Raw genomic sequence first — 26,867 nt, forward strand, 5'->3', positions numbered from 1 at the left:
TAAGTGAAAGTAAATCCATTAATCCATCATCGTTAAATTCATTTTTCTGACCCAGTCACATCACTGACAATTCGAGTTACCAGACTGCCCCTTGGATAAATAAAAAAGGGAATTCTAAGTCATACTGGCTGGGTTTTGCAATTCTGGAATTTGTTTTGCTGGAAATGATGGCACATATTCAATACAGAAATAGGGCCATGTGTATAGAGAGCAATGATGGGTATTTGTGCAATAGCAGTGCTGAATAACTGATAACAAGAGCACGTTCTAACATCCAGGATGACAAAGAATTGATACTGTCATGTGAGAGTGCCTTTAAGAAATGGATGTTTAAGCAATGTTCCTTTAAGAAATGCAGTGATGTCAGAGTGTGGGTGGAGCTGGGTTTTAGCTCAACCATTTAAAAGTTTTTAGTTTCAGTTTGAGAGAGCTGCAGGAAGGGAAAGAGCTGGTCTGGTGATTTCTGCAAATCCAAAGACTATAAATATATTGAATGTAACCTGTTGTGCTCCTATTTTTGAAGGGTTGAAGTCGTCTGGATGTGTATAGGAACGGTGTGCAGGATTGGGTAGTAATGTGTTATTTTCGGGGTTATCTTTGAAGTAAGGGGTGTTAAGAGATCCAATGTTTATTTTAAAAGGTTAAGTTGAGTTCATGGAATAAACATTGTTTTGTTTTAAAAACCACGTGTCCATAATTGTAATACCACACCTAGGGAACAAGCCGTGTGCTTCAAAGGCAACAATCCATTAAAGTTGGTTGGACTCCATGATACATTTTGGGGTTCTGAAAACACCTCTCCCATAACAATACAAAAAAATGTAGTTGTGTTTGTTACTAATACTACACAATCTTATTCAAGGGCAATAAACGGATTCATCAGTTGTGAACTGTTCAGGTTACAGGTTACCTTGTATACATTTTTACTTCTTCACAAAAGTGCATCAAGTCTTAAGATTGTAATATAGGCATTCATTTAACTGGACAATGTAGAGTTTAACTTTTTAATACCTTATTGCTGCTGATCTTCCTATCTTAAAATCTCAGCCTTATAAGAATTTATCACAACACAATAGATAAATCACAACATAATTACTGAAATTCAGTGGCCAGTAGTTTTCCACTGCCAAGAACAAGAAATATTTTGACCAATGTAACATTTGGTAAGGCACAATGATTACAAAAGTCCAGTGGAATAATTAAATACAGCAGAAAAAATATCAAACTTTTTTTGTATAAAAGTCATAGGAACATACAGAATTTAAAATATCTGTTCAGCGTAAATCCTCTCTCTACAAAAGATATGTGGGTAATAAGCTACTTGCTGCAGCCATATATCTAGAAACATGCAGCAATATTGACTACGAATGTTTTCAATAAACAACACATAGGATCCAATCTCACCAAACCAATTAAAGAGTCTGACAATTAATTCAAATAATGAAAGATGCTAAAATATACAGAATACTAAATCATCTTGTCTCAGGAATTTCTCAAGTAAACAGCAATATTCAAGCTTTAACTGGTGGGTAGCTTAAGCCACAAGTTTAATCCCCACCAGACTTAAATAAAAAAACAATTTATTGAGGGTGGCCATAAAAGCAACACAAGATGAATGGTTTACAGTTCAATGACTTATCAAGTGAAGGTCAGGTCACCCCTGATTGAGATTCGAGTCTGGTGATCTTCCAACTTGGTTTCAATTTTGCAAGACTGTGCCAACACTTTGAATACACACTGAAATCCACAAGATCATTTTTCCCACATATTATTTACTTTGCACCTCGATGATCTTACATGCCAAATTCCGTTATAACTAATTATCTTACATCTGAGGCAAAAACAGTGCTCAACGATTGCAAATAATGCAAGTTGAAATTTCAATCCAATCAGTTACTAGCAGTCACACATTTGTGATGTGTAGAATGAGGCTGTTAAGGGCAGCACGGTGGCGCAGTGGTTAGCACTGCTGCCTCGCAGCACTGAGGGACCTGGGTTCGATCCCAGCCCCAGGTCACTGTCCATGTGGGGTTTGCATATTCTCCCCAAGTCTATGTGGGTCTCGCCCTCACAACCCAAAAAGATGTGCAGTTAGGTGGATTGGCCATGCTAAATTGCCCCTTAATTGGAAAAAAGAATGAGGCCATTGGTCTCTTTGGAAGGATTGATGCAGATGAAGGAAATTAACCTAAGAACAATTAACCTAATCTCAATAACAAATACATGTTATCACTATAAAGCTTGGTGCTTAAACCTAACTTTAATGATGGAAAAACTCAAGAAATACATAAAGCAATGGAAATGAAGACCTTATCTTTTGGGTGATTAGGCAGACAGACTACTCAATGTCGAAAAAGATTAATTTTGTAATCACATATTAGGAAATAAAATGAACTATATTTAAGTGTCAACAATGGAGCACAGTTAAATCTGGCACAAATTAATTCCTTATCAGAGATCAGTCCAGTTAATAAGGCATCTTTTCAGGATTTTGGCCATTCTTTCTTGATGAAAAGAAATTTGGGATTTAGTTATGTTCAAGGTTTGAATTTTGAAACAAATTAATTTATATGGGTTTTTAAAAATGTCACATGCTGCAGGCACCGATCTACGTGCACTGAAGCTAGATGGGGTAGTGTGTGAAATTCACAACAGCAAGAGACAATTTTGCCTGATCCCTGGCTAATTAGTCAAAATGACCTTATTCAAGTCTTCTTAAATTGAAACCACAAAATGAAATTAGTAGTTACTTTTATCAGCAGGTCTACCATGGCGATAAAAATCAGCTGTATACCTCTCACCCCAACCTCTCTTCTGAAGACACTTCGGAATATATGGCTAGTCAGATTAAAAAGGAAACAAGAGTCTGCAGGCTGTAAGCCTAGGGCTAGCAGCAGCTGCAAACATAAAATGCAAAAGATAAAAGGTCGTTTGCAGCAGAAGTTGCCCAGAATGGCAATAATAATACTCTTTATTAGTGTCACAAGTAGGCTCATATTAACACTGTATTGAAGTTACTGTGAAAATCCCCTAGTCGCCACACTCTGGCACCTGTTCGGGTACACAAGAGGGAGAATTCAGCATGTCCAATTCACCCAAGAAGCACGTCTTTCAGGACTTGTGGGAGAAAACCGGAGCACCCAGAGGATGCCCACGCAGAAACAGGGACAACGTGCAGACTCTGCACAGATAATGACCCAAGTTGGGAATTGAACCCGTGTCCCTGGCGTTGTGAAGCAACAGTGCAAACCACTGTGCCACTAAGTGATGACAAAAGAAAATAAGTCAGTGCAGTGACAGTGTTTATTATTGTTCCCACTTTAAGAGGAGAGATGTAGGTTTGAGAGTTAGTAAGTGGAACCTGACTTGTTATTCACTATGTTCACTTGCTGCCTAACGATTCATAGGTGGCCTTTTATCGGTAAGTGTTTCTCAATTCACGGTTGAAAAGAATTAAGCAGTACACTAAGTCAAGCGTGTAAACATAATATCCAGTTCAAGTCACAAAGGGATCAAAGTTTTATGCCCCTGAATAACAGTATCATTTAGTTAAATATTGGGCGGCACATACACGTCTCTAAACACTAGACACTCAAGATTGCTTATGGGAGTGACCAGTACAATGAACCCAAAAGAATATCTAAGCTAAATAATAAACACATCGCAGTGTCCATGATGACAGGAGAACAATCAACTTTGAAACATGATCAGTTTGAAAAAATAAATACATTCTCAAAACAGTAACGGTACGGTTTTGAGAAACGGTAACATTCTTATTCAAGTGCCGAAAATCAGGTTGCATTTGTTTAGGTCTTTATATGAAAGACAGCAATACGTTATGGTGCTTTCAAATGCATTTTAGTGGCACTGAAATAAATTTTGGGTTGTTAATTTATTCAAATATATTGACACTCGACAGCTTTGACGTGAACACACAATTAAAAATTAAATGGATTTGGAATAGCGGTTTAACATTTCAAGTAGCTGAATTAATTTCTGTAGATAGTGAGAATAAAAGAAAACCAAAAGTAAAAGATTGACACTTGTAATATCAGTGAACATCCTCCGGATTCAGAGGTGAATATTCTCACATACTTGCAGAAACTTCCAATCTTTTTTAAATTCTCAGCTTACAACCATTAAGAATTTATCTATTTGCTGATGAAACTTTTGAACATTCCTTTATGTTCACTTTTGTTCAATCGAGTGCCAATAAATAGATTTAGTATTCCTTCCAGAGATGCAGGGAGAGAATGGATTTATCAGATTCAGCCCAATTTTAGAAGTTTGCAGGCTCAGTCCAAACCACTTTCAATTCAGTCGTGTAACATGGTAAAGTATCATACAGCCCATTATTGCCAAGGGCCTACTGATGTGAGAACTGTTCCAAATGACAGTGCAGTCGTTCTCATTTTATCTCAGCAAAGCAAACCTTTCAATTTGGCCAGCACCAAGTTATCCAGTTGACAAAGTAGAAAAGGTGTTTAATATATTTCATGCTAATTGTTTCTCAGGCAGTTCCTCTTTACTCTCCTCCCTCTCCTGGTTCCAGTCCTTCAGACCTTCAGGTAAGGTGGTGTCCTCTTCAAAGCTGCCAGTACCTTCAACAAATTCTTCATATGTGGATTTTTCTGAAAACGGCCGTGGTCCCAAAAGATCAATCATGTCACTTTTATCAAGTACTTCCTTCTCCAGTAATCGTTCAGCCACCTGACATGAGAAACAAACACAAAATTGTGGATCTCAATTCAGTAGGGTCAAAAGGAAATGTTCCACATGTGGGAAGTAAGAAACCTCGCATAAAAACGTGGTGCTTGACTCCAAAGCTGCTGTTTTAGTGCCATATGTCTTCAGGAATGAGACGGTATTGTCAAGAAAGGCCATTACTTCAAACAATTTAAATAAAACATTGTTTTGAAGCTTCATGTTATAATTTTATCAGAAACTATGTTCAGTGCTGTTGCCTCCCCCATCCTTTGTGATATGGCTTATTTGAAAGCGTGTAGGGAGAAAACAACAAACACATGATTTAATTACATTGTCGGTAAGAACACAAGAAATAGGAGCACAAGACGACCATATGGCCTGTCAAGCCTGCCCCACCATTCAATATAAATCACAGATCAGCCAGCACCGCTAAGACCTTTCATGCCCAGTGGACACTGCGGGGATTGGGGTGTCTTGTCAACCACCTTAATCGACCATCTTAACAATTTTGTTGGTTAATGTTCAAGTTTCATTTGGGATTTGTTTTTTGTTTAAGGCAATATCTCTTTAAGAGTCTGACCCCATTAATTTGTCCCTCAGTTTAACTGATTTCATTTAGTTGATTTGTTCAAAAATAAGAGTTTAAATAGAGACAGCCGCAACAGTTTGGTGCGGGGAAGCAATAGGAGGCTGCCATGCTACGGAGTTGTGAAAAGAATAAACTTGCTAAAGGGAAAAGAAAGCTTCTGACTAATTCTTTCACAATTATTGGAGTCAACAACTGATCGAGGGCGTCAACTTCACTTTTTTTAACCTCTCCCTATATCTCATGACTCCGTGAGACATCAAAAATATGTCTATCCCTCCCTTTTATCCTGAGACTATGATTCTCCAATCAGTGGAAACAATCGCTCAGTGTCGACTCCATCATGTCCTTTCAGAATCTTGTCTGCTTCATTGAAGTCACCTCTCATTCTTCTAAACTCCAGAGAACATAGGCCCAATTTACTCCGCCTCTCTCAACCACCTCATCCCAGGGACCAATTTGGTGAACATCACTATATTGCCGCCAAAGCAAATATTCCCTTCCTTAAATATAGACCACAAAACTGCACACAATATTCTAGGTATGGTCTCACCAAACCCTTGCACAACCGGAGCACAACTTTTTTTAGTCCTCTAATTCGCTTGCAATAAAGACCAGCATGCTGTTTCCTGTACCTGCATACCAACTTGGTGTTCCATATACAAGCCCAGCCAAGTCTCTGTGAATATCAACATTGACAAGTTTCACACTGGCAAGGTCTACGTGCAACAGGAAGTGATAATTCGCGATGTCAGCAATACAGACTACAAATCAATGAAGAGGCTACAAGGAATTTTCTTGAATGTTAATCCCACTTTCTTCTTGCTCACTTGTTAGTGAAAAGGTTATGATGAAATCTAGTCAGTTACACAGTGGTAATCCATTTAAATGGCTTCAGTAACAGCGGGCTCTGCTCAGTATTTACTGTAAACGTGATAATTTGTAATCTTTCACTGGTCCCTATCTTATATATATATATGTCAGCTGAAATTATGTTTTCAAATTTGCATTAATTAGAACTGAAATATGAAAATATAACAAATTTAGGCAGTAATGAAGCCAACAGAAAATTTGAAAGGATAATGATGAGAACCAACACCAAGGATTTCTACAGCAAAGGAGGCGGACTTGCTTTGCAGAATTGATACTCCAGTCACAATACAATCACTCACTTTTTCAGCTTCCAATCGCTTTTCTCTCAATAACGCCAAGGTTCTTTGGTATGCTGTACCAATAAGAGCCCGAACTTCTTCATCAATAATCTGTGCTGTGGTCTCACTGTACGGCTTTTCAACAAGAGTGTCACCCTGTCGTGGAAGGTCAAAGGACACCTGCCCAAGTTTTTCACTCATACCAAATTGAACAATCTGACAAACAAGAAAATAAAACAGGATTAATAAAACAGGTCATAACTCCCAGTTAGTGAGGACACCAAATGAATAGCTGACCGAGTGAAGCAGAAGTGGCAAAGCTCAGTTTCCAGTTTCTGCCGAGTTAGCTGATTAGATGCTGAGCTCTTCCAACAGCTTCATGAGAATTGATAACGATGCACATTCAGAGAGAGAAACATCCCACAGATGGAGTCTACCACTTACAGAATTGTGTGACAAGTTATTTACTACTGAGCTGATTCACTAAATAATTAATAGCTAACTGAGTAAAACAAAGTGCTTGGACATAAGAACATATTATCATTGTTTTTGTATCAATAGACAAGAGTCAACATTGATCGCTTAGTGATGGCTTCATTGGACAGAAACGTGTGCCCGAGATACCAGAACACCCATAACTCCTATTACTCCTCCAAAAGTACTTTACTGAGACACCTACACCAATGCAAATGTATCCATAACCATAAGATAATTTCAGATTGTTGTATGATGATATCAGCTTCAGGAAGAGAGGGGTGGAACAAAAGTTGAAGGTCGAGTGCACAGTGGGAGCTGAATATATATATATATCATATATAACTGAAGACTGGATGTGGGGCAACCGGTTTGTCAAGAAGCAGTGCTGAGTGCCATCAGTTCAAATGTGGAAGCCGATTCCATGCATGCAGATAGGATCACCAAGAGGTAAATGCGTGGATGCCGTAAGAGAAGTCTCTACCAACTCTGGATACAACTTGATAGGCAAGAGTTCCCTTGGAGGATTCTTCAGGTGATGTTGGGTGGCCAGAGAAACCATTGCTAGAAATATAATGGCTATGGTTGGAATGTGGCGTGACTTTCTTTAGTGGAACACAACTTCATTAGAATTATCAAACTAAAAAAATGTTACAGGAGAAACAGGTGTGGTTCTAGGAGATAAAAACATATTTTAAGATGACTGGAGATCAGAGAGTTACTATTGAAGACCAGAATCTCTGGGATGGTAATAAATATTTTTAAACATGTGTGCTGGGATTCTTCGAAATCCCGGCCAAGTGTTGATGCCAGCATCAAAACCGGCGCAAGCGACGCCAGCGTGAACGGGCCTCCAGGCTCAGTCATTCTCCCCTTCCTCAGGGGCTAGAATGGCGCCGGACTGCTGTGTGCTGCTCCGGCGTCCTACATGGCCGGCGCGGGTCCGCACATGCACGTCACTGCCGTCTCCGTGCCGGCGCACGCATGTGGTTGCTATCTCCATGCCGGACCCGGGCAACATGTCAGAGCTCTACAGGGGCCCGACGCGGAGGAACATAGACCCCCCTCGGAATGAGCGTGCCCGCCGATCGGCATGTAAACCACGTTGGCGGGACTTGGCCCATCAAGCGTGGAGAATCGCTGCGGGGGCAGCTTTCAACAGCCCCGACCGGCGTACGGCGACCATGCAGGCACGATTCTCCAGTCGCCTGAGAATCGGCAGCCTGGCGTCGGAGCGGCCTGGTGGGATTCTCACGCACCACCGGCAATGGCTCAGAGAATCCCAGCCATGGGATAGTGCCCAAAGAGCTGAGATCTTTGACAATTAGCAAAATGTGAGTTAAGAAGGGAAGTTTAGTAATCAGAATTTTAGTGGGAATGGAATCAATGGAGCATTGAGTACTTTACATAGATGAAATGAGCTTTGAGAAGATGGGGTGTAGGGGGGCCAGAGGGATACACAAGAGCACCTGGAAGAGAGAATGAAAATAAAACAGGGAGTGCAGGAGAGTGTGGAAGAAGAAGGGACAAGACAAAGGTTCAGGCTTGAGAATAGTTTCAAAATGAAGGAGGGAGGTTTAGCTTGGGGGCCATGGGGAAGCAGAGGCAGAAGGCTGCCTGGTCTCTTCCTTGGCGACAAAGAAAGCTACGATCTAAGGTGAATTTGTTGCCAGAGGGAGTTTGGAATGGGCAAAGCAGAGGCATTTTTTGAGATGGTAATTAATGGTGAATGAACAGCCAAAGGTCACACAGCAAGGCCCTGCAAGCAATCTGGAGGAGTATTTTTTCCAGGGACGGATGTAGAAAAAAGAATGGCAAAGAGATGTGTGTGGTAAGGACTGTTGGATATTAGTTGGTGATCAATGCCAGTGAACATGGCAAGGTTAGAGCAATGAACGTGAATTTTGGTCAGAAGGTTTACAAAGAGAGAGAAAAGTTTAGGGAATTTAAAATGACCATTAATTCAGAGTTGAATGGAATACAAAAAGTGCAGGTTACAAATGATAATAATGAATCACTTGGCAAGGTCATGCAGATTGCGCTGCACTGAAAATGTTTTTCCCTTAAATAGCAAATAGCTTAAATTAAAATATACTGACTGAGAAAAACCTATATCCACGTCAAACTATTAAGTTTAGTTAAAAAATATGAATGGCGTCTCAATTATTAGACTCCCGTTCATGGTTGCCCCTCCTGTAGCCATTCAGTGCTGAAAAAAATATTACAAGGCTCTATCCCACCAGGTGGAAAGAATGTTATGCAAAAGAACAAAACATTTCTTTGGTTGTCCCAGAAAAAGGCTTGTGTAGTGCAAGGAGGGAGTTATCCTTCTGTGAGTGTATCATTTGGAGCTTGAGAAACTCTACAAGAAGCCTCAAGTGAATCGCAGATCAAATTGAGGTTCAAACTCTGGTCTTTTGGATGAGTATCCTTGAGTTTTGGAGTGAACACACTTCCAAGTCCAAAAAAACAATCAAGATGACAATTAGATATGAATGAGGATTTACCTGAGCATAAGCACTCTGTGTGATTTTTTTCAGATCATCCTGGGCACCAGTTGTTATACGATCAAAAAATATCTCTTCGGCCACTCGGCCGCCAAGCATCATGCACATGCGATCAAAAAGCTGCTCTTTTGTGTAAAGATATTGCTCTTTGGGCAAGTACTGTGCATAGCCAAGACCTTTCCCACGAGGTATAATAGACACCTGCAGAAAGAGTTACACATTAAGGTATTCATAAATTTTAATACACATTACATAAAATCTGACTTAAAATTTACGCTATACCTAGCTCAACAGCTGAAGTGTCAGAAATCTCTGAATGCACTCAAAAGGAAAAAGATCGACCATAACAAAGCTTTCCACTTGGGATTCTTCCATCTCTTTATCGTCACCATGAAATATCAGCAGTATACAACAGAAATATATTTCCTCTAAGGCTTTCTTGGTGATGAAAAATAGATCAAAAATAAATACGAGGGGAAAAGGTGTATTTTTCTAACTCGGTAGCTAGAAATTGGTTTGGTGCAATCACAATCTGAAATTCAACAAAACGAGGAGTGCAGATAATTCAGGAATAACGATGTTTAATGTATTCTAAAGAATTGGTATTATGCATTGCTCATCGATACCCGAGTCATTTTGAGGTTATACATTTATTTTGTGACATTAAAATAAAGCTCCTTCACACAAGTGGAGAGCTATAAAATTAACCTTTTAACTTCTTTCTGGGTTGTTGCAGTATATAAAGGGCTATATAGCTTATGCTAAATAAATTGTTATAAACTTATTGCTATTAAGTTTCCTATCAGTTCATCACTTGTTTTTATAGTACTTTGCTTCAGTTCTTCTCTCAGATTATTTTTCAAATTCTTCCACCTCTTTGAAAGAACCAACTTGTCTCATTTAGTACTCCAATTAAGTGGAGTTGAGACTACAATCAGATTAGCCATGATCTTAATCGAATGGTGGAGCAGGTTCAAAGGGGTGAATGGTCCACTCCTGCTCGCATGTCCTGTGTTCTTAAGTAAACAGTCTGGGAATAACAACTTTTGGCCTGGATAAATCAGTGCAAAACCAGCAAAGTGACACTCTTTTCCACAAATTATTACTCCACTGCAATATGCTACGGAGTTCTCACATCGTAATCAGTGTCAAAATATTTAATGCACACGACTTCTCTTCCAAACATATAAAGATAACAGTTAATTCATTACTTTAAGCAGAGGGTCTGCATGCTCCAGGAACCAGCCAACGATTGCATGTCCTGCCTCATGATAGGCAACAGTCTTTTTCTCATTGGGTTGCAAAACCTGTGTTTTTTTCTCTAATCCTAAAATGAAACAGGAGTAAAATATTAGCAGAACATAGAACATAGAACGATACAGCGCAGTACAGGCCCTTCGGCCCACGATGTTGCACCGACATGGGAAGTCAAAAACTAAAGGCCACCTAACCTACACTATGCCATTATCATCCATATGCTTGTCCAATAAACTTTTAAATGCCCTCAATGTTGGCGAGTTCACTACTGTTGCAGGTAGGGCATTCCACGGCCTCACCACTCTTTGCGTAAAAAACCTACCTCTGACGTCTGTCCTATATCTATTACCCCTCAATTTAAGGCTATGTCCCCTCGTGCTAGCCACCTCCATCCGCGGGAGAAGGCTCTCACTGTCCACCCTATCTAACCCTCTGATCATTTTGTATGCCTCTATTAAGTCACCTCTTAACCTTCTTCTCTCTAACGAAAACAACCTCAAGTCCATCAGCCTTTCCTCATAAGATTTTCCCTCCATACCAGGCAACATCCTGGTAAATCTCCTCTGCACCCGTTCCAAAGCTTCCACGTCCTTCCTATAATGAGGCGACCAGAACTGTACGCAATACTCCAAATGCGGCCGTACCAGCGTTTTGTACAGCTGCAACATGACCTCATGGCTCCGGAACTCAATCCCTCTACCAATAAAGGCCAACACACCATAGGCCTTCTTCACAACCCTATCAACCTGGGTGGCAACTTTCAGGGATCTATGTACATGGACACAGAGATCCCTCTGCTCACCCACACTGCTAAGAATTTTACCATTAGCCAAATATTCCGCATTCCTGTTATTCTTTCCAAAGTGAATCACCTCACACTTCTCTACATTAAACTCCATTTGCCATCTCTCAGCCCAGCTCTGCAGCTTATCTACGTCCCTCTGTAACCTGCAACATCCTTCCACACTGTCTACAACTCCATCGACTTTAGTGTCGTCTGCAAATTTACTCACCCAACCTTCTGTGCCCTCCTGTAGGTCATTTATAAAAATGACAAACAGCAACGGCCCCAGAACAGATCCTTGTGGTACGCCACTCGTAACTGAACTCCATTCTGAACATTTGCCATCAACCACCACCCTCTGTCTTCTTTCAACGAGCCAATTTCTGATCCGCATCTCTAAATCACCCTCAATCCCCAGCCTCCGTATTTTCTGCAATAGACGAACGTGGGGAACCTTATCAAACGCTTTACTGAAATCCATATACACCACATCAACTGCTCTACCCTCGTCTACCTGTTCAGTCACCTTCTCAAAGAACTCGATAAGGTTTGTGAGGCATGACCTACCCTTCACAAAACCATGCTGACTATCCCTAATCGTATTATTCCTATCTAGATGATTACAAATCGTATCTCTTATAATCCTCTCCAAGACTTTACCCACAACAGACGTAAGGCTCACCGGCCTATAGTTACCGGGGTTATTTCTACTCCCCTTCTTGAACAAAGGGACCACATTTGCTATCCTCCAGTCCTCTGGCACTATTCCTGTAGCCAATGATGACATAAAAATCAAAGTCAAAGGCTCAGCAATCTCTTCCCTGGCTTCCCAGAGAATCCTAGGATAAATCCCATCAGGGCCCGGGGACTTATCTATTTTCACCTTGTCCAGAATTGCCAACACTTCTTCCCTACGCACCTCAATGCCATCTATTCTAATAGCCTGGGTCTCAGCATTCTCATCCACAACATTATCTTTTTCCTGAGTGAATACTGACGAAAAGTATTCATTTAGTATCTCGCTTATCTCCTCAGCCTCCGCACACAACTTCCCACCACTGTCCTTGACTGGCCCTACTCTTACCCTAGTCATTGTTTTATTCCTGACATACCTATAGAAAGCTTTTGGGTTTTCCTTGATCCTACCTGCCAAAGACTTCTCATGTCCCCTCCTTGCTCGTCTTAGCTCTCTCTTTAGATCCTTCCTCGCTTCCTTGTAACTATCAAGCGCCCCAACTGAAACTTCACGCCTCATCTTCACATAGGCCTCCTTCTTCCTCTTAACAAGAGATTCCACTTCTTTGGTAAACCACGGTTCCCTCGCTCGACCCCTTCCTCCCTGCCTGACTGGTACGTACTTATCAAGAACATGCAATAGCTGTTCCTTGAACAAGCTCCACATATCCAGTGTGCCCAACCCTTGCAGCCTACTTCTCCAACCTACACATCCTAAGTCATGTCTAATGGCATCATAATTGCCCTTCCCCCAGCTATAACTCTTGCCCTGCGGGGTATACTGATCCCTTTCCATCACTAACGTAAAGGTCACCGAATTGTGGTCACTGTTTCCAAAGTGCTCACCTACCTCCAGATCTAACACCTGGCCTGGTTCATTACCCAAAACCAAATCCAATGTGGCCTCGCCTCTTGTTGGCCTGTCAACATATTGTGTCAGGAAACCCTCCTGCACACATTGTACAAAGAACGACCCATCTAATGTACTCGAACTATATCTTTTTCAGTCAATAAAGTCTCCCATAACAACTACCCTGTTACTTTCGCTCTTTTCCAGAATCATCTTCGCCATCCTTTCCTCTACATCCCTAGAACTATTAGGTGGCCTATAGAAAACTCCCAATAGGGTGACCTCTCCTTTCCTGTTTCTAACCTCAGCCCATACTACCTCGGAAGAAGGGTCCCCATCTAGCATCCTTTCCGCCACCGTAATACTGTCCTTGACTAGCAGCGCCACACCTCCCCCTCTTTTGTCCCCTTCTCTGAGCTTACTAAAACACCTAAACCCCGGAACCTGCAACAACCATTCCTGTCCCTGCTCTATCCCTGTGGCTCTGAAATGGCCACAGCATCGAAGTCCCAGGTACCAACCCATGCTGCCAGTTCCCCTACCTTATTTCGTATACTCTTGGCATTGAAGTAGACACACTTCAAACCACCAGCACCCTCCTGCAAAGTCAAATCTGTGCTCCTGACCTCTATACTCTCATTCTCCCGTACCCCAAAACTACAATCCAGGTTCCCATGCCCCTGCTGAATTAGTTTAAACCCCCCCAAAGAATGGTGCTTATTTAACAGATGGGATTGTTCGGTGATAACTTGGTTTAACCTGTGGTTGGAGAGTACTGCAGGTGGTCCATGTAAAAAAAATAATACATTTACGTGTACCTCGTTTGGATCATAATTCATGTTACATTATTATTCGCAATGTAATTTGCATCACTAACATCTTTGTGTAACATGATCCATAATGTATTTGACTATGCATCATAAACTATTAGAAATAGATACACTTTTAATACCGTTGATATACAAGTTGAGTTTTTTGGGAGTGAGGACAGGTGTTAGGTGCTCTGGGGGCCCAGCAAACCATGCCCATATGTTCTGGGCATGCCCAGCGCTGGGGGAGTTTTGGAAGGGTGTAGCAAGGACGGTATCGAGGGTGGTAGGATCCAGGGTCAATCCAGGCTGGGGACTCACAATATTTGGGGTTGCAATGGAGCCGGGAGTGCAGGAGGCGAAATAGGCCGGTGTTCTGGCCTTTGCGACCCTAGTAGCCCGGCGGGGGATTCTTCTTCAGTGGAAGGATGCGAGGCCCCCAAGCGTGGAGGCCTGGGTCAACGATATGGCGGGGTTTATTAAATTGCAGAAGGTGAAATTTTCCCTAAGGGGGTCAGTGCAGGGGTTTTTCAGGAGATTTCAACCATTCCTAGATCTCCTGGCAGAATGGTAAAATCAAAAGATCAGCAACAGCAGCAACCCGGGGGGGGTCTTTGTTTTTATTTGGGTTGAATCTTCGCTAATGATGGGCGTTTATTTATTGTTTCTCTTTTGTATATATGGGGAGGGGGGGGTTTGTTCTTTTTGTTCTTTGAATTTTCTGTTACTGTTTTCTTTTTTGTGAAAATGTGAAAATTTGAATAAAAATAATTTAAAAAAAAGATATACAAGTTGGACTCCTGCCAGCCATAGACGTCGTAAAAAATAATTTTAAAAATGGTTTGTGTTCGTTGTGGTCCGCAAAAGCTTTTGATGACGATCTATGGGCCGCATAAAGGAAAAGGTTGGGAACCGCTGGTTTAGATTTGCGATGTTAATGGGAGTGCTGAGATGTACAATGAAGTGATCAGAGAATGGCCTTGTCGGAGAGAGACAATTGGAGTTAAAAGGTATGCATGGTAAGACTAAATTATATAGATGCAAATTGTTGATGTACAGTTAGAAATTGCTCAATTAAGGCAATATATTCATTACCTACAAAGTATATACAGATACAAAACTAAATTTCAGGATAAAAAATAATTACAACAGGTCAGGAATTATAAAATGAAGCTCACTATCAAAATGGCTCCCAGGATACCAAGAACCTATCTATATGCATCATTCAGCACCTGTCCCCACCCTGCCCAGTTTCTTCTCCTCGGTTAATTAAAATTCCTTGCCCTAATAGGAATGATGTTCCACAAAGGAAATTTGAGTTAGGGGTCAAATGAAAACGCTGCCCAAAAGTAATAATCCCTGGATTGTCACCTAACAGTTGAGGTCCAAGGAAAGCCATGATCATATTAAATGGAGGAGATGGCTCTATGGGCCATATGCTCTATTCCTGCTCCGACCTCTTGTGTTCTTGTAGTGGTTTTAGTTCAGTCCACGCAGGTTCCAGCCAAAATTATAAAATTACCCATGCTGAGCACCCGGAGGAAACCACGCAGAAAGTGGGAGAACGTGCAGACTCTGCACAGACAGTGACCTAAGCCAGGAATCAAACCTGGGACCCTGGCGCTGTGAAGCCATAGTGCTAACCAATATGCTACCGTGCTGCCCTTTAGGAAGTTAATAAGTTTTTTAGTTGATTGATATCAAACAGGAAAATATTGATTTATTAAAATTCATGCACATATGTTGAAAAAGATCAATTTAGGTGATCATAAGGCAATGGATATGCTGAAAGACTGATATCAGATAGATAGTATGGTGTGAGACTTGTCAATACTTTTGTTTATTCGACAGACAAGTTGGACCCAATGACATATTTCTGTGCTGTACGTTCTACGCAAAAATAGAGGTTATTTATCATGGTGACATACATGTGCTTCAGGCTTCCTACTGACATGCAATTATCCCTTAATTTGCTCGACGTGCTGTACAAAAAACCTAGAGCAGGAAATTGAACAATTCATCTGTGAAAGCTTCATCAATATCTATTAGGTGGTAATGCATTTTGCCTACGAGGGAAATACTGTCTTGTCAGCAATCTTTGTTGTGAGTGACACAGATGCAAAAAAGCACAAGACTGACATGCCTAGATCGTTACTATCAGTATGCAGCTTTTTCCTGAAAAAAACCCCCAAAAGTTTGCCTTCAGGTTACATTTGTCCTATGGGTGAATATAAGATTATTAATTTCACAGATACAAAAGTTGGGGTGATTTTTCACAAGCACTATAAGAGCTGGGAGCAGCACAGAATCCAGAATTTAAAAGATCTACTGAATTTGCAGTTTTACCTGCAGTCTTTCAAAATCATAACTTGCTTGCACCCAAAACCAGTGAAAGATCCACAGATCTCACCATCACTGGGGACTATCAGCATCCTGCATTTTCAAGATTGAGAAATCATAGAAAATAGTAATAAGCAGATACAAAACTGGGATGCTAAACACACAACAAGCACTCTTCAAGTCAACCTCACCTCCAATCACCCGTTCTATTGCCTGTTCAAAGTGCTTCACATGGATTGATTCATTTAAATGCCGAGCAGCGATGAGAGCAGCTTCATTACATACATTGGCAATATCAGCGCCTGAAAAGAACAATGAGCTGCATCAGCCTCTAATACAAATGATAAAAAGTCTTACATTTTCTGGGATGACGGGAGTGGCAGCTAATATTAGGAATAAAAATTTGCCTTTTTCTATAAGCTGTCAATATTCAAGCTCTTGAAGGACAAATAGATCAATAATCAGATGAGAGATAAAACTACTTATATACCGGCACAATCTTCACGCGGGATCTCTCCTTGCAGAACTTTTGACCTGACAAATTAATAGTAAATCATCAGATTTAGTGTTACTAAGAACTAGATGAAGGCGACCTATATTGGTTTCAGATAGCTATCCAATTGGGAGGTTTGTGTATTATATCTATGTCACAGTTTTAAACCCAATATCAGAAAGTGTATTAGAATCCATACAACCCCTACAGTGCAAAAGGAGGCCATTTGCACCGATCTTCCGAAAGGGCGCCCTACCTAGACCCACACCCCTGCCCTATTTCCGAAAATGCACATATTTGGACACTAAGGGACAATTTAGCATGACCAATCCACCTAACTGCTCATCTTTGGACATTATAGTGTGCAAACTCACAAATCACTCAGTCAATCTAAATAATGGTTACGAGTCAATACCGGACATATGCATAAAGATAACAGCGGATGCTGGAATCTGAAACAAAAACAGAAAATACTAGACAATCTCAGCAGGTCTGACAGCATCTGTGGAGAGAAAAAGGGGCTAATGTTTCGAGTCTGGATGACTCTTTGTCAAATAGCCTTAACGTATACCCATAACTTTACTGTGACAGCGTAATTTGTCAAACTGTTACACTGGTCTAAACTGCAAAACTTGTTTAACCTTTTTCTGTCTCGTTTTCAGAAATATAAAGGTTTGGTTATAAATTTGGTAACCAGCTGTACACTACATCAGATCAGCAATATAAGTGAGTTCTCTATCCTTTTCTGATACTCACCTGTGAATCCAGGAGTGAGTGCAGCCAGCTTACGTGCCAATGTTTCTTTACTGATACTAGGATTCATCTTCAATGGACTGAGATGAACCTTGAAAATTGATGCTCGTCCTTTGATGTCAGGAGGACCTGCAAGTCAAAACAAATCAAGCCAAAGTTTAGATAAATTCTGATAAAGCTGGCTGATTTCACAGTGTACGAATGATATTTAAGCATAAATTACATCCTGTAAAACATTATGCACTATTTTCTGATTACACAAAAATATGCATTACATATTCTATTTCTATTTTAGGTTTAGTAATGTCAATTGTTTAATTGGAAACAACAGTCTGTGGCAAGGACCCTATTTGTGACACAAATTTAAATGAATATATTTGTGGAATAAATGCTACCCATGTCATCTGCAATAGCTTTAAATAATCACATGCCCTCATCCCCTTTACATTAAAGCAGTTGTGAAACAATAGTGCAAAATTGGGCATTACATCCATTTTACGAAAATGAAGGAAATTTTTAAATCTTAATGTGGGAAAACAACCCAAGATTGTTCCTTAAACTATCTATATATCTGGTTTAACACTAAAGGCAGCAAGACTGAGCAACTTAAAACAGGACTCTTGTTTTAATATTCTTTGGACATAGGCTTGCTAGCAATTTCTATTATTAGAAACAATACAATTAATCGTCACGAGAAATCTCCTGCTGCTGTACAAGACATTTGCAGTTTTAAGTTCCCTAATTACTCTCTTGGACCTTCAAGGTTAACAGCAGGAATCACCCATCAAAAAAATGACTTTTAAATGACACTCCAGGTAAATTTATATTGTACATGAAAGACTTCTTTAAAAAAAAAATCAGATGATGAAGGATATTGAGCTTTGTGGGGTAGAGATTCTGTCGAGCACAATTGAGAAATGGTGCACAAAGCATGCTTGAATAATTATAAACAACATAGTCCCTGTACAAATGCAATGTAATAGAATGCCACTGATTCTGTTTTTTTCCTCCAAAATATTCCTTGATATATTTAAGTGGTAATCTTGTTCCGTTTTATTACTGCAGCTAAAAGTGGGTGAATCCAAAAATAAGAATTTTTAATCAGGGCCCACTTGCGACCAGCCAGATTTAAAAATCAACAAAAAAGACTGGGAAAACTACAGAACCATTCAATAGCTTCATCAATGCTCGCTGGTCAATCTTTTTCTGAGAGAAAACTTTTAAAATGCGCCAGTGTGCCTCAGAAATTTAATGCAATTTGAAGAGTCTTCCAGCAGATTCTCACAATTCTGATCAGGACAGGGTCAATTTTATAAGCATGGCCAGATTCAGGCAAGCTGAATTTAAAAAAAAATGTTTTTATTCTCCATTTTCACATTTTCCTTCAAAATTTACACCTCCCATCCTCCCACCACCCCAAACAACAGCCCACCTGTCAATATATGCATCCAATGAAACAAACCCTCCCACGGGGAAACAAAAAACAAAGGAGAAAAAGAAAAAGGAGTCCGGGACTGCCCATGGTCACCATTAACCTATAGAGTCCACTCCCCCCCACTCCCCTACACTCAATGCCAACCAACCTCTGAAAGAGTACCGTACATGATACCCAAGAGTTGTAAACCCCCCCCCCCCTACTCCTCCCCTCCACTGCCTCTTGAAAAACTCCTCCCCCCAACCTCGGTTCCTTCCCCCCAACTTTCCACCCTGGCTAGACCCCTCGGACCCTGTTCTGCCAGGCTCCGATGGCCGCAGCCCCTCCCCCACCTCACTCCTGTTCACTGGCCGGCTTAAACCGGCCAGCGTGGAGGCCCCCGCCCGGGTCCCTTTCCCCCTTGCCTGGCCCTAGGAAAGCCCAGAAATCCCCTTTTAGCACACAAACCCCGCATCTATCCACCTACACCCCAAAGAGCCCTCATTTCGAGTGAAAGTTCCATCATTTCCCGTGTCCAAATATATACAACATTGGCTCCTTTAGCCCATACACCCGCACGCAGTGAAACAAAAAAGAAGAAAATACAGTCATGAGGTCACATCGGCACATGGCCATTTCTCAATTCTGCCACAGTCCTTCTGCCTTTGCAAACTCCTCCGCTGCTTCCGCCGTTCCAAAATAAAAGTCCTTGAGCTTGTAAGTCACCCTCAGCTTCGCTGGATATACAATGCTGCACTGCACTTTGCTAATGTACAGTGCCCTCTTCACCCGGTTGAAGGCAGCCCGCCTCCTCGCCAGCTCCACCGTAAAGTCCTGGTATACACGTATACCAGCTCCAGCCCACTGCACTACCCGCTTCTGCTTAGCCCAGACAGGGCCTTCTTCTTCACACTGTACCTACGGAAGCACAGAGTCACTATCCTTGGCGGTTCACTCGCCTTTGGTACAGGCCTCCATGACCGATGAGCCCGATCCAGTTCATATCGGGAGGAATCCTCCCCCTCCCCCAATAGTTTCGCCAGCATCGCGGCAAAATACTCAGTCGGCCTCAGTCCTTCGGGCAGCCCCACAATCCTCAAATTCTGTCGCCTGCATCTGTTTTCCAGGTCTTCCATTTTTCCTCGCATATCTTTGTTAATCTCTATCACCTTCGGCATCTCCTTCCCCATCAAGGTACGTTTGTAAACTGCCTTTCGAATTCCGCAGCCATCACCAAAGTAATTTCTTCAGCCGTAAGCAACGCTGCCTCCCTTGGTGCTCCAGCCTCCATTTTCCTTGGTAACCCCGCGGTGACCTTTCCACTCCCCGACGGACCTTCAGCTGTTTTTTTTACGGCCGTTTATTTTGCTCACCCTCGACATTTTCCCTTACTGTGCCTTCACTGTGCCTCCTCTCTGCTTTTGCCGCCTCCGTGGACCCTGGTACCGGGCTTAAAGACCCAGAAATGGCGTTCCCTGTCGGGAGCCCTCCATTGTGCGGCTGCCTCCCACCCGCCATCACCGGAAGTGAGGCAAGCTGAATTTTGAACCAGCATAAAAGATCGCAGAAAACAAAAATGCAAGGTTGTTTTTGGGCATTACTCATGTTTAAAATCCTTTTGCACAGGTTTGGTTGATTGCGCTGCAATCTGGGTGCATAACCAGCTGAAACACATTGCAGAAAGTTAAAATATACAAACAGTACGTAGCTTGCGGCAAGGCAGCAGAGTATTTTCCTCACACTATCATAGTTTAAATCATGCCATATTAGGAACTTCAATCATACTCAGCTGCTGCAGATAAAAGCCAATAACCTGGTCTATATCCACCTTCTGGCAACTCACTCAGTGAGTCTGAACTTTGCTGGCAGCATAATTCATTAGCTATTAACTTACCAATATAAATTTGTCTATCAAATCGCCCAGGTCTCATCAGTGCTGGATCAAGGATATCAGGTCGATTTGTTCCTGCCAGGACAACAACATTGGTGCTTGTATTAAATCCTAAAAGGAGAATAAAAATCAAGTTGTTAAATAAATGTACCATCAGGTGGCTACCAATATAAACATGGTACGAATATTGTGAAATCTGCAAGCAGGCTCTTCAAATTGCATTAATTTTCTTAGGCACACTGACACATTTGAAAAGTTTTTTCGTATCTGAAAAAAAATTACTACAGAATTGATTAGTGAACATCAATGAAGCTACTGAATAGTTCTGCAGTTTCCCCAGCCTTTGACAATGATTTTAAAATCTGGCTGCTCACAAGTGGGCCCATATTACGGCATATAACATGAATAGAAAGGCAAGACGTGTCCCAACTTTTATTCTTTTTGATATGGCTGCTCAAGTCACATGACCACAGGATTGACCCTTTGTTCCAGAAGCTACTCACAGGATTTACGAACAAATAATACTTCCTCATCATCATGGAATCGCACACCTCATTATTAGGCATTATAATCACAAAACCAGGGGACTTGCATATTGAAACTAGTTATGCTGCAGACCCATTAACAGATTCATTTCACACCTGCACTATCCAGGTCCATTTCAAAAGGGGAATTGCATATCATTAGCACCTTGATACGTTTAGCCCTCTCAGGGTGTCAGAGGGTGTGCCGAGACAATGGCCTTCTGCCACATTCCCTCCATATGGATGGTTACACTTTCAAAAGCTAAAATCAAAGCCAATCCCAGACATCCCTTTTGAAATTAGCTTGGAGAAAGGTCACTTGATTCAAGTGACCATTTTGCAAACTGTTCCTTGGAGAATAGAGAAATCCCCAGTCTGCTGTTTAGCATCCAACTGGTGAATGCCAAAGAACAGAACTCCAGGCTGAACAACAGACTGCTCCTCAAAGCCTGTCTCTGCTGAAAGATTTCCTATTGTTGCCTACAGAACTGACCCAATCGCTATGTACCAACTTTATCTTGCGCATCAGCACCCACTGTCAAGTGAACTCTGCCCCCGATTTTCAGCCAGCTGAACTTGAATTCCCGCATGAAACAATAACCCATTGGACACCGACTCTGTACTCTAATAATCACGTGAACTAATATTCATTTCTTGTACTGTTACTATCCATTGTTGTAAAACACTTTTTTTCTATCCCCCCCCTTGCTGTGCACGTGCACGTGTGGTGGAGTCTGACAATATGAAGGGGATTTGAATGTGAATAAACTAACATTCTGAGTTAATCATCACACAAACTGAGGGTTTGGGAAAACACGTCACAGCTTACTTAAAAAATAATTCAAAACAACTTCTGCTTGGTGAGATGTTCACTTTGCCTGTCTCTCCTGCCCATAACGATTGATGGAGTAGCCAACCTAGCTGCGCCATTAGATTCAACACTTTGTTAAATCTAGAGTGCACAAAGTCAAACTGTTTGTTCAAAATTCTCAGCAGTCAACTTTGTGTATGAGACGCGAAGTTGCCTCTCATCATTTTCCACAAAGGTGAACTGAGACGGCCCCCCCCACCCCCATTCAACATAAAAATTTCCAGACAACTTTTGGCCATTCTAAAATGAATTTGAACAGGTGCTCCACTATTGCAATCAGCTCCAAAAGAACTATTTTCAGAAACCTCCATTTCCCATTTCTTTGAAATTCTATCCACTCGCAAGCCTAATCAAACTTCAATTTTTTCTCTCTCGTAAGAAAGAATGTTATGCTTCCTTTGTAACGACATGCACTGTTGGAACAGCTCTTTATTGATTAAACTTGCCTCATTTTGCTGGTCTACAGCATATATTTCATTGGTTGATGACCACAATGACAGTTCTCCTCTCTGTACAATGTTGCAGGTGCTTCCATGATTTCAATGTTATGCCACCATTTTAGCAATAACCAATATGTGGCAAGCAAAGAAGTAGGGCACACAAATTGATCAAATACACAAGCACATTTTGTTCTCCCTTTCCCCACTTTACAAACGTACAAATAGTTAAAGTATACATGCACGTACTGTACGGATGCTGATTACTCATGCCTTAATTTAGCAGTCAGCAATGTAATTCACACATCTGGGTTTCCAATTCACTACATGTGGTTGATGGCTAATGTATTGGAGAACACTAGTGTAATTAGATTGCTTGCATATATCTCTTGAAATACTTAAAATCAATTGCTGATTACTCTTACATGAACAAGTTTATTTACGGACTGACTGATTTTCTTTAAAAATTTGATTCCCAAAGTCGACCCAAGGCCAATGACTTTCTGAATCCTGAGCTAATAAGATACTTGCTGTTGATCGAACGAGCTGTGGTTCAAGGCACCCCTGAGATCAAAACTGTCAATCAAGCAATATTTTCTCTGGGGCTCAGGTGTTTCAACAGATTCTGGGCTCCTTGCCAAGCCTCATTATGTATTCTTGGCTGACAGCTCATTCGTCAATGAGAGAGTACTAAAACACCTGAGCCCCAGAGAAAACATTGCTTAATTGACAGCTCTGGCTCTCTTATCCCTGCCGTCAATTGCGCAATGTTTATTTACACGCGTTTAAGAGGTTTCAAATGCTCGCAGTTCAGCTATTGAAACGTTAAAGGGTCTGGATGATTGACACTTTTATTGCCTTTTAGTAAAATTACTTTTTAAACATAGTATAATGAATGAAATACCTTTTAAAAAAACATATCCTATTGTCACTATAGGGTTAATTAGTCTATACAGTTTATTGGGGGTCAATGGGCATGAAAGTGCTACAGCTTAGCAGAAGCAATGAGGGGCAGGTAGGGAGCCCGAAGGGTGAGGACTACAGGGCCGCTCTGTCTTTATTTTAACTGGTTTGAAGCCCCACAGCACCGAGGCTGGCCATTTGAACAGTCTGCCTTGACATCTGCCTCCCAACATTTTCCTGGGTAAGCTAGGCCTATTTCAGCCCGCACCCGTCCCCAACAATGAAGATCCGGTCCTTGTAGGCACTTTCTCCCGAGGCGGGAGGGCTGAGCCTGGAATTTTTCAAGCTCCTGCTACCAGTCACAAGGTTGAAAATCCAGGCCAGCATCTCTGATAGAACAGAATTCTCAGTACTGCAATGTCAACCCACATTGTGTGCTTCAGTTTCTGGAGTGGGACCCACAGCCTTCTGAATCTGAGGCAGGGTGCTACCACTGAACCAAAGATAGTATTCTATAATTTTTTGTTATTTTGGATATTATATTCTATGGTGAAAACCATGAATTATTTTTTAAATATTGCTTTATCATTTATTTAATTGATCTTGCATCCTTTTTAAAGCCCATGATTGATGAGATGATGAACCTCATGATTGATGGCATGTAGTAGACTGAAACTAGGCAACTTGATATACTGGTGACTGCAGATAATTATACAGGTCTTGAGCTTCAGTCATATTTGGTTTGAGGTTCCATCTCCCCGCCCCCACCCCCCAAACCTAATTCTAGCCCTATATCCAGTTTTCAATGTTTTACGTGTTTGCTGATCTTAGTCACGAATACAATGGGTTAATCCAGCAGAGAACGTACATCACTAACTAGCTTCAAGTCTTCAATGTAACCTAGAACCGAGTTTGAGCTTATTCAAGTGTACAGAAAAGCATTACGGAATTTTGTGACAATATGTTCTATATCAAATAATGTTATAGATATATTATGCATGCTTAATATTTTTAAATTCTTAGTTAATGTTGCATTGACTTTTGTACTATCCCAATACCAATCACGCCACCTTTTACCCTGGTCACTTACCATCCATCTCAACCAGTAGCTGATTTAGGGTGTTCTCCTGTTCGCTCTGTCCACCAAAATTTCCTCTGCCCCGTTTCCTTCCAACAGCATCAATCTCATCAATGAAGAGAATACATGGAGCATTTTTCCGTGCCATTGCGAACATGTCCCTCACCTAAAATAGGCAAATAGCAAAGTCTCCAACTCTTGGTTTTTTAACACCATGTTAAAATAGAAATGTTTTAATATCCCTAAAACAAAATCCAACCCAGACCCACTGAGACAAAAGAAAAACATGCATTACAAATGAGTACATAAATCCATAGACAGTGTTAAACTGCAAAGCCAAAACATAAGCACTTGTGTATGAAAGAGGATGGAGGTAAAACAGATACAGAATGAGCATGCAACTGTTAAAGTAGGTGGTCTTCCTAGCAATGGGCAGGTGTGCAACCCTCAGACATTCTATAATCCTACATATCAAGTTATCAGAATTTTACATTATAGTTCGGTTCTGTGGCACCAGTTTAACAACAGAACATTTCCAAATTTTTCTAGGAATTTCTTAATATAATGAGCGGGTGCATTAACAAAGCTCAATGGTGACAAAACTGACAGGAGATGGTTGGGAAATTAGTAATATGAGAGCTCTACATGGCTGATCACAAATACTTTTTAAAAATAAATTTAGAGTCCCCAATTATTTTTTCCAATTAAGGGGCAATTTAGCGTGGCCAATCCACCTACCCTGCACATCTTTGGGTTATGGGGGTGAAACCCACGCAGACACGGGGAGAATGTGCAAACTCCACACCAGGGGTGGGCAAACTACAGCCCGCGGGCCGCATGCAGCCCGCCAAAGGTCTTTATGCGGCCCACCAAGATCAAGTCATTAAAAAAATTTTTTTTTTTTTAAAAGGTTAATGGGGGGGGGGGGGGGGGGGGAGAAAGAGAGAGAGAGAGAGAGAGAGAGAGAGAGAGAGAGAGAGAGAGAGAGAGGGGGGGGGGGGGCTGTTGGGTTACTGGTATAGGGTGGATACGTTGACTTGAGTAGGGTGATCATTGCTCGGCACAACATGTGTTTCATGTGAAGTTTCTACTTTAAAATATTAATTAATAAAAATTAATTGCTTTTTTTTCTTTAAACTGAATTACTTTGTTTTTCAAATAAATGTGTTTCATGTAAAGTTTCTACTTTAAAATATTAATTAATAAAAATTAATTGTTTTTTTTTCTTTAAAACCTTTTATTTTGGCTATTTTAAATATTAATTATTTTACTTAATATACTATGCAGCCCTTTAAAATTGTGAATTTCTGAATGTGGCCCTTGCATGGAAAAGTTTGCCCACCCCTGCTCCACACGGACAGTGAGCCAAGGCCGGGATTCGATCCCGGGTCCTCAGCGCCGTAGGCAGCAACGTTAACCACTGCGCCACCGTGCTACATGGCTGATCACAAATACAAGAGGCAAGAGCAGTATTGCACTCATGCCTCGTATTTAAACTTGATGTACGGTTAGCGCAACTCACACCATTTATCAATAGCTCACCCATTCTGCAGGACAGGACGGGAGGGGTGGCAAGAAATCAGGAATCTCTGATACCATTAAAGGCAGACTGTATGGCGCAGTGGTTAGCACTGTTGCTTCACTGCTCCAGGGTCCCAGGTTCAATTTCTGGCTTGGGTCACTGTCTGTGCGGAGCCTGCATGTTCTCCCCGTGTCTGCGTGGGTTTTCTCCGGGTGCTCCGGTTTCCTCCCACAGTCCAAAGATGTGCAGTAAGTGGACTGGCCATGCTAAATTGCTCTTAGTGTCCAAAAAGGTTAGGTGGGGTTACTGGGATAGGATAGAGGTGTGGGCTTAAGTAGGGTGCTCTTTCCAAGGGCCGATGCAGACTCAGTGGGCCGAATGGCCCACTTCTGCATTGTAAATTCTATGATTCTAAATGGGAGTTGCACTTTGATTATGTTGCAATGGAATGGCTCACAAAGTAGGCCGAAAGAAGAGCAGATTAATCCAAGAAGCGTTGCACCAAAGAGCTGGCTGTGATGAAAGAAGAAGTTTATCGATCTGACAAGGGCTTCAGGCTCCAAGGCATGTACTATCCAGACTTGGAAATATCACTGCTCCTTCACTGTACTGGGTCCAAAATCTGGAAATCAATTTCTATCATTGGGGGTGTATCTAAACCACATGTACTGCAGCGGTTCATGAAGATGGCTTACCACCATCTTCTCAAGGGCAATTAGGAGGGGCAATAAATGCTGGCCTGGCTAGCAACACCCACATCCTGTGGAAGAAGAAAAAGCGA

The 26,867-nt window shown here is 41.4% G+C and overlaps 1 protein-coding gene across 2 annotated transcripts in view; it reads right to left on the minus strand.

Moving 5' to 3' along the window:
* Window positions 1-3,490: 3,490 nt before the first annotated feature.
* The window catches only part of LOC119971220 (AFG3-like protein 2), a 49,773-nt gene continuing 26,396 nt past the window's right edge, over window positions 3,491-26,867 (minus strand). The window contains exons 10-17 of one of the 2 annotated variants that reach the window (XM_038806470.1): window positions 24,577-24,730; window positions 20,755-20,862; window positions 17,450-17,575; window positions 16,392-16,502; window positions 10,637-10,752; window positions 9,426-9,626; window positions 6,466-6,660; window positions 3,491-4,710 (exon numbers count right to left, since the gene is read on the minus strand). In XM_038806470.1, the coding sequence (XP_038662398.1) occupies window positions 4,495-4,710; window positions 6,466-6,660; window positions 9,426-9,626; window positions 10,637-10,752; window positions 16,392-16,502; window positions 17,450-17,575; window positions 20,755-20,862; window positions 24,577-24,730 (1,227 nt within the window). In that variant the 3' untranslated portion in view covers window positions 3,491-4,494. The remainder of the gene's footprint in view (window positions 4,711-6,465; window positions 6,661-9,425; window positions 9,627-10,636; window positions 10,753-16,391; window positions 16,503-17,449; window positions 17,576-20,754; window positions 20,863-24,576; window positions 24,731-26,867) is intronic. The other variant, XM_038806471.1, reaches the window with a different exon arrangement.

This window comes from Scyliorhinus canicula, chromosome 9, assembly GCF_902713615.1.
Source record: "Scyliorhinus canicula chromosome 9, sScyCan1.1, whole genome shotgun sequence".
Lineage (NCBI taxonomy): Eukaryota > Metazoa > Chordata > Chondrichthyes > Carcharhiniformes > Scyliorhinidae > Scyliorhinus > Scyliorhinus canicula.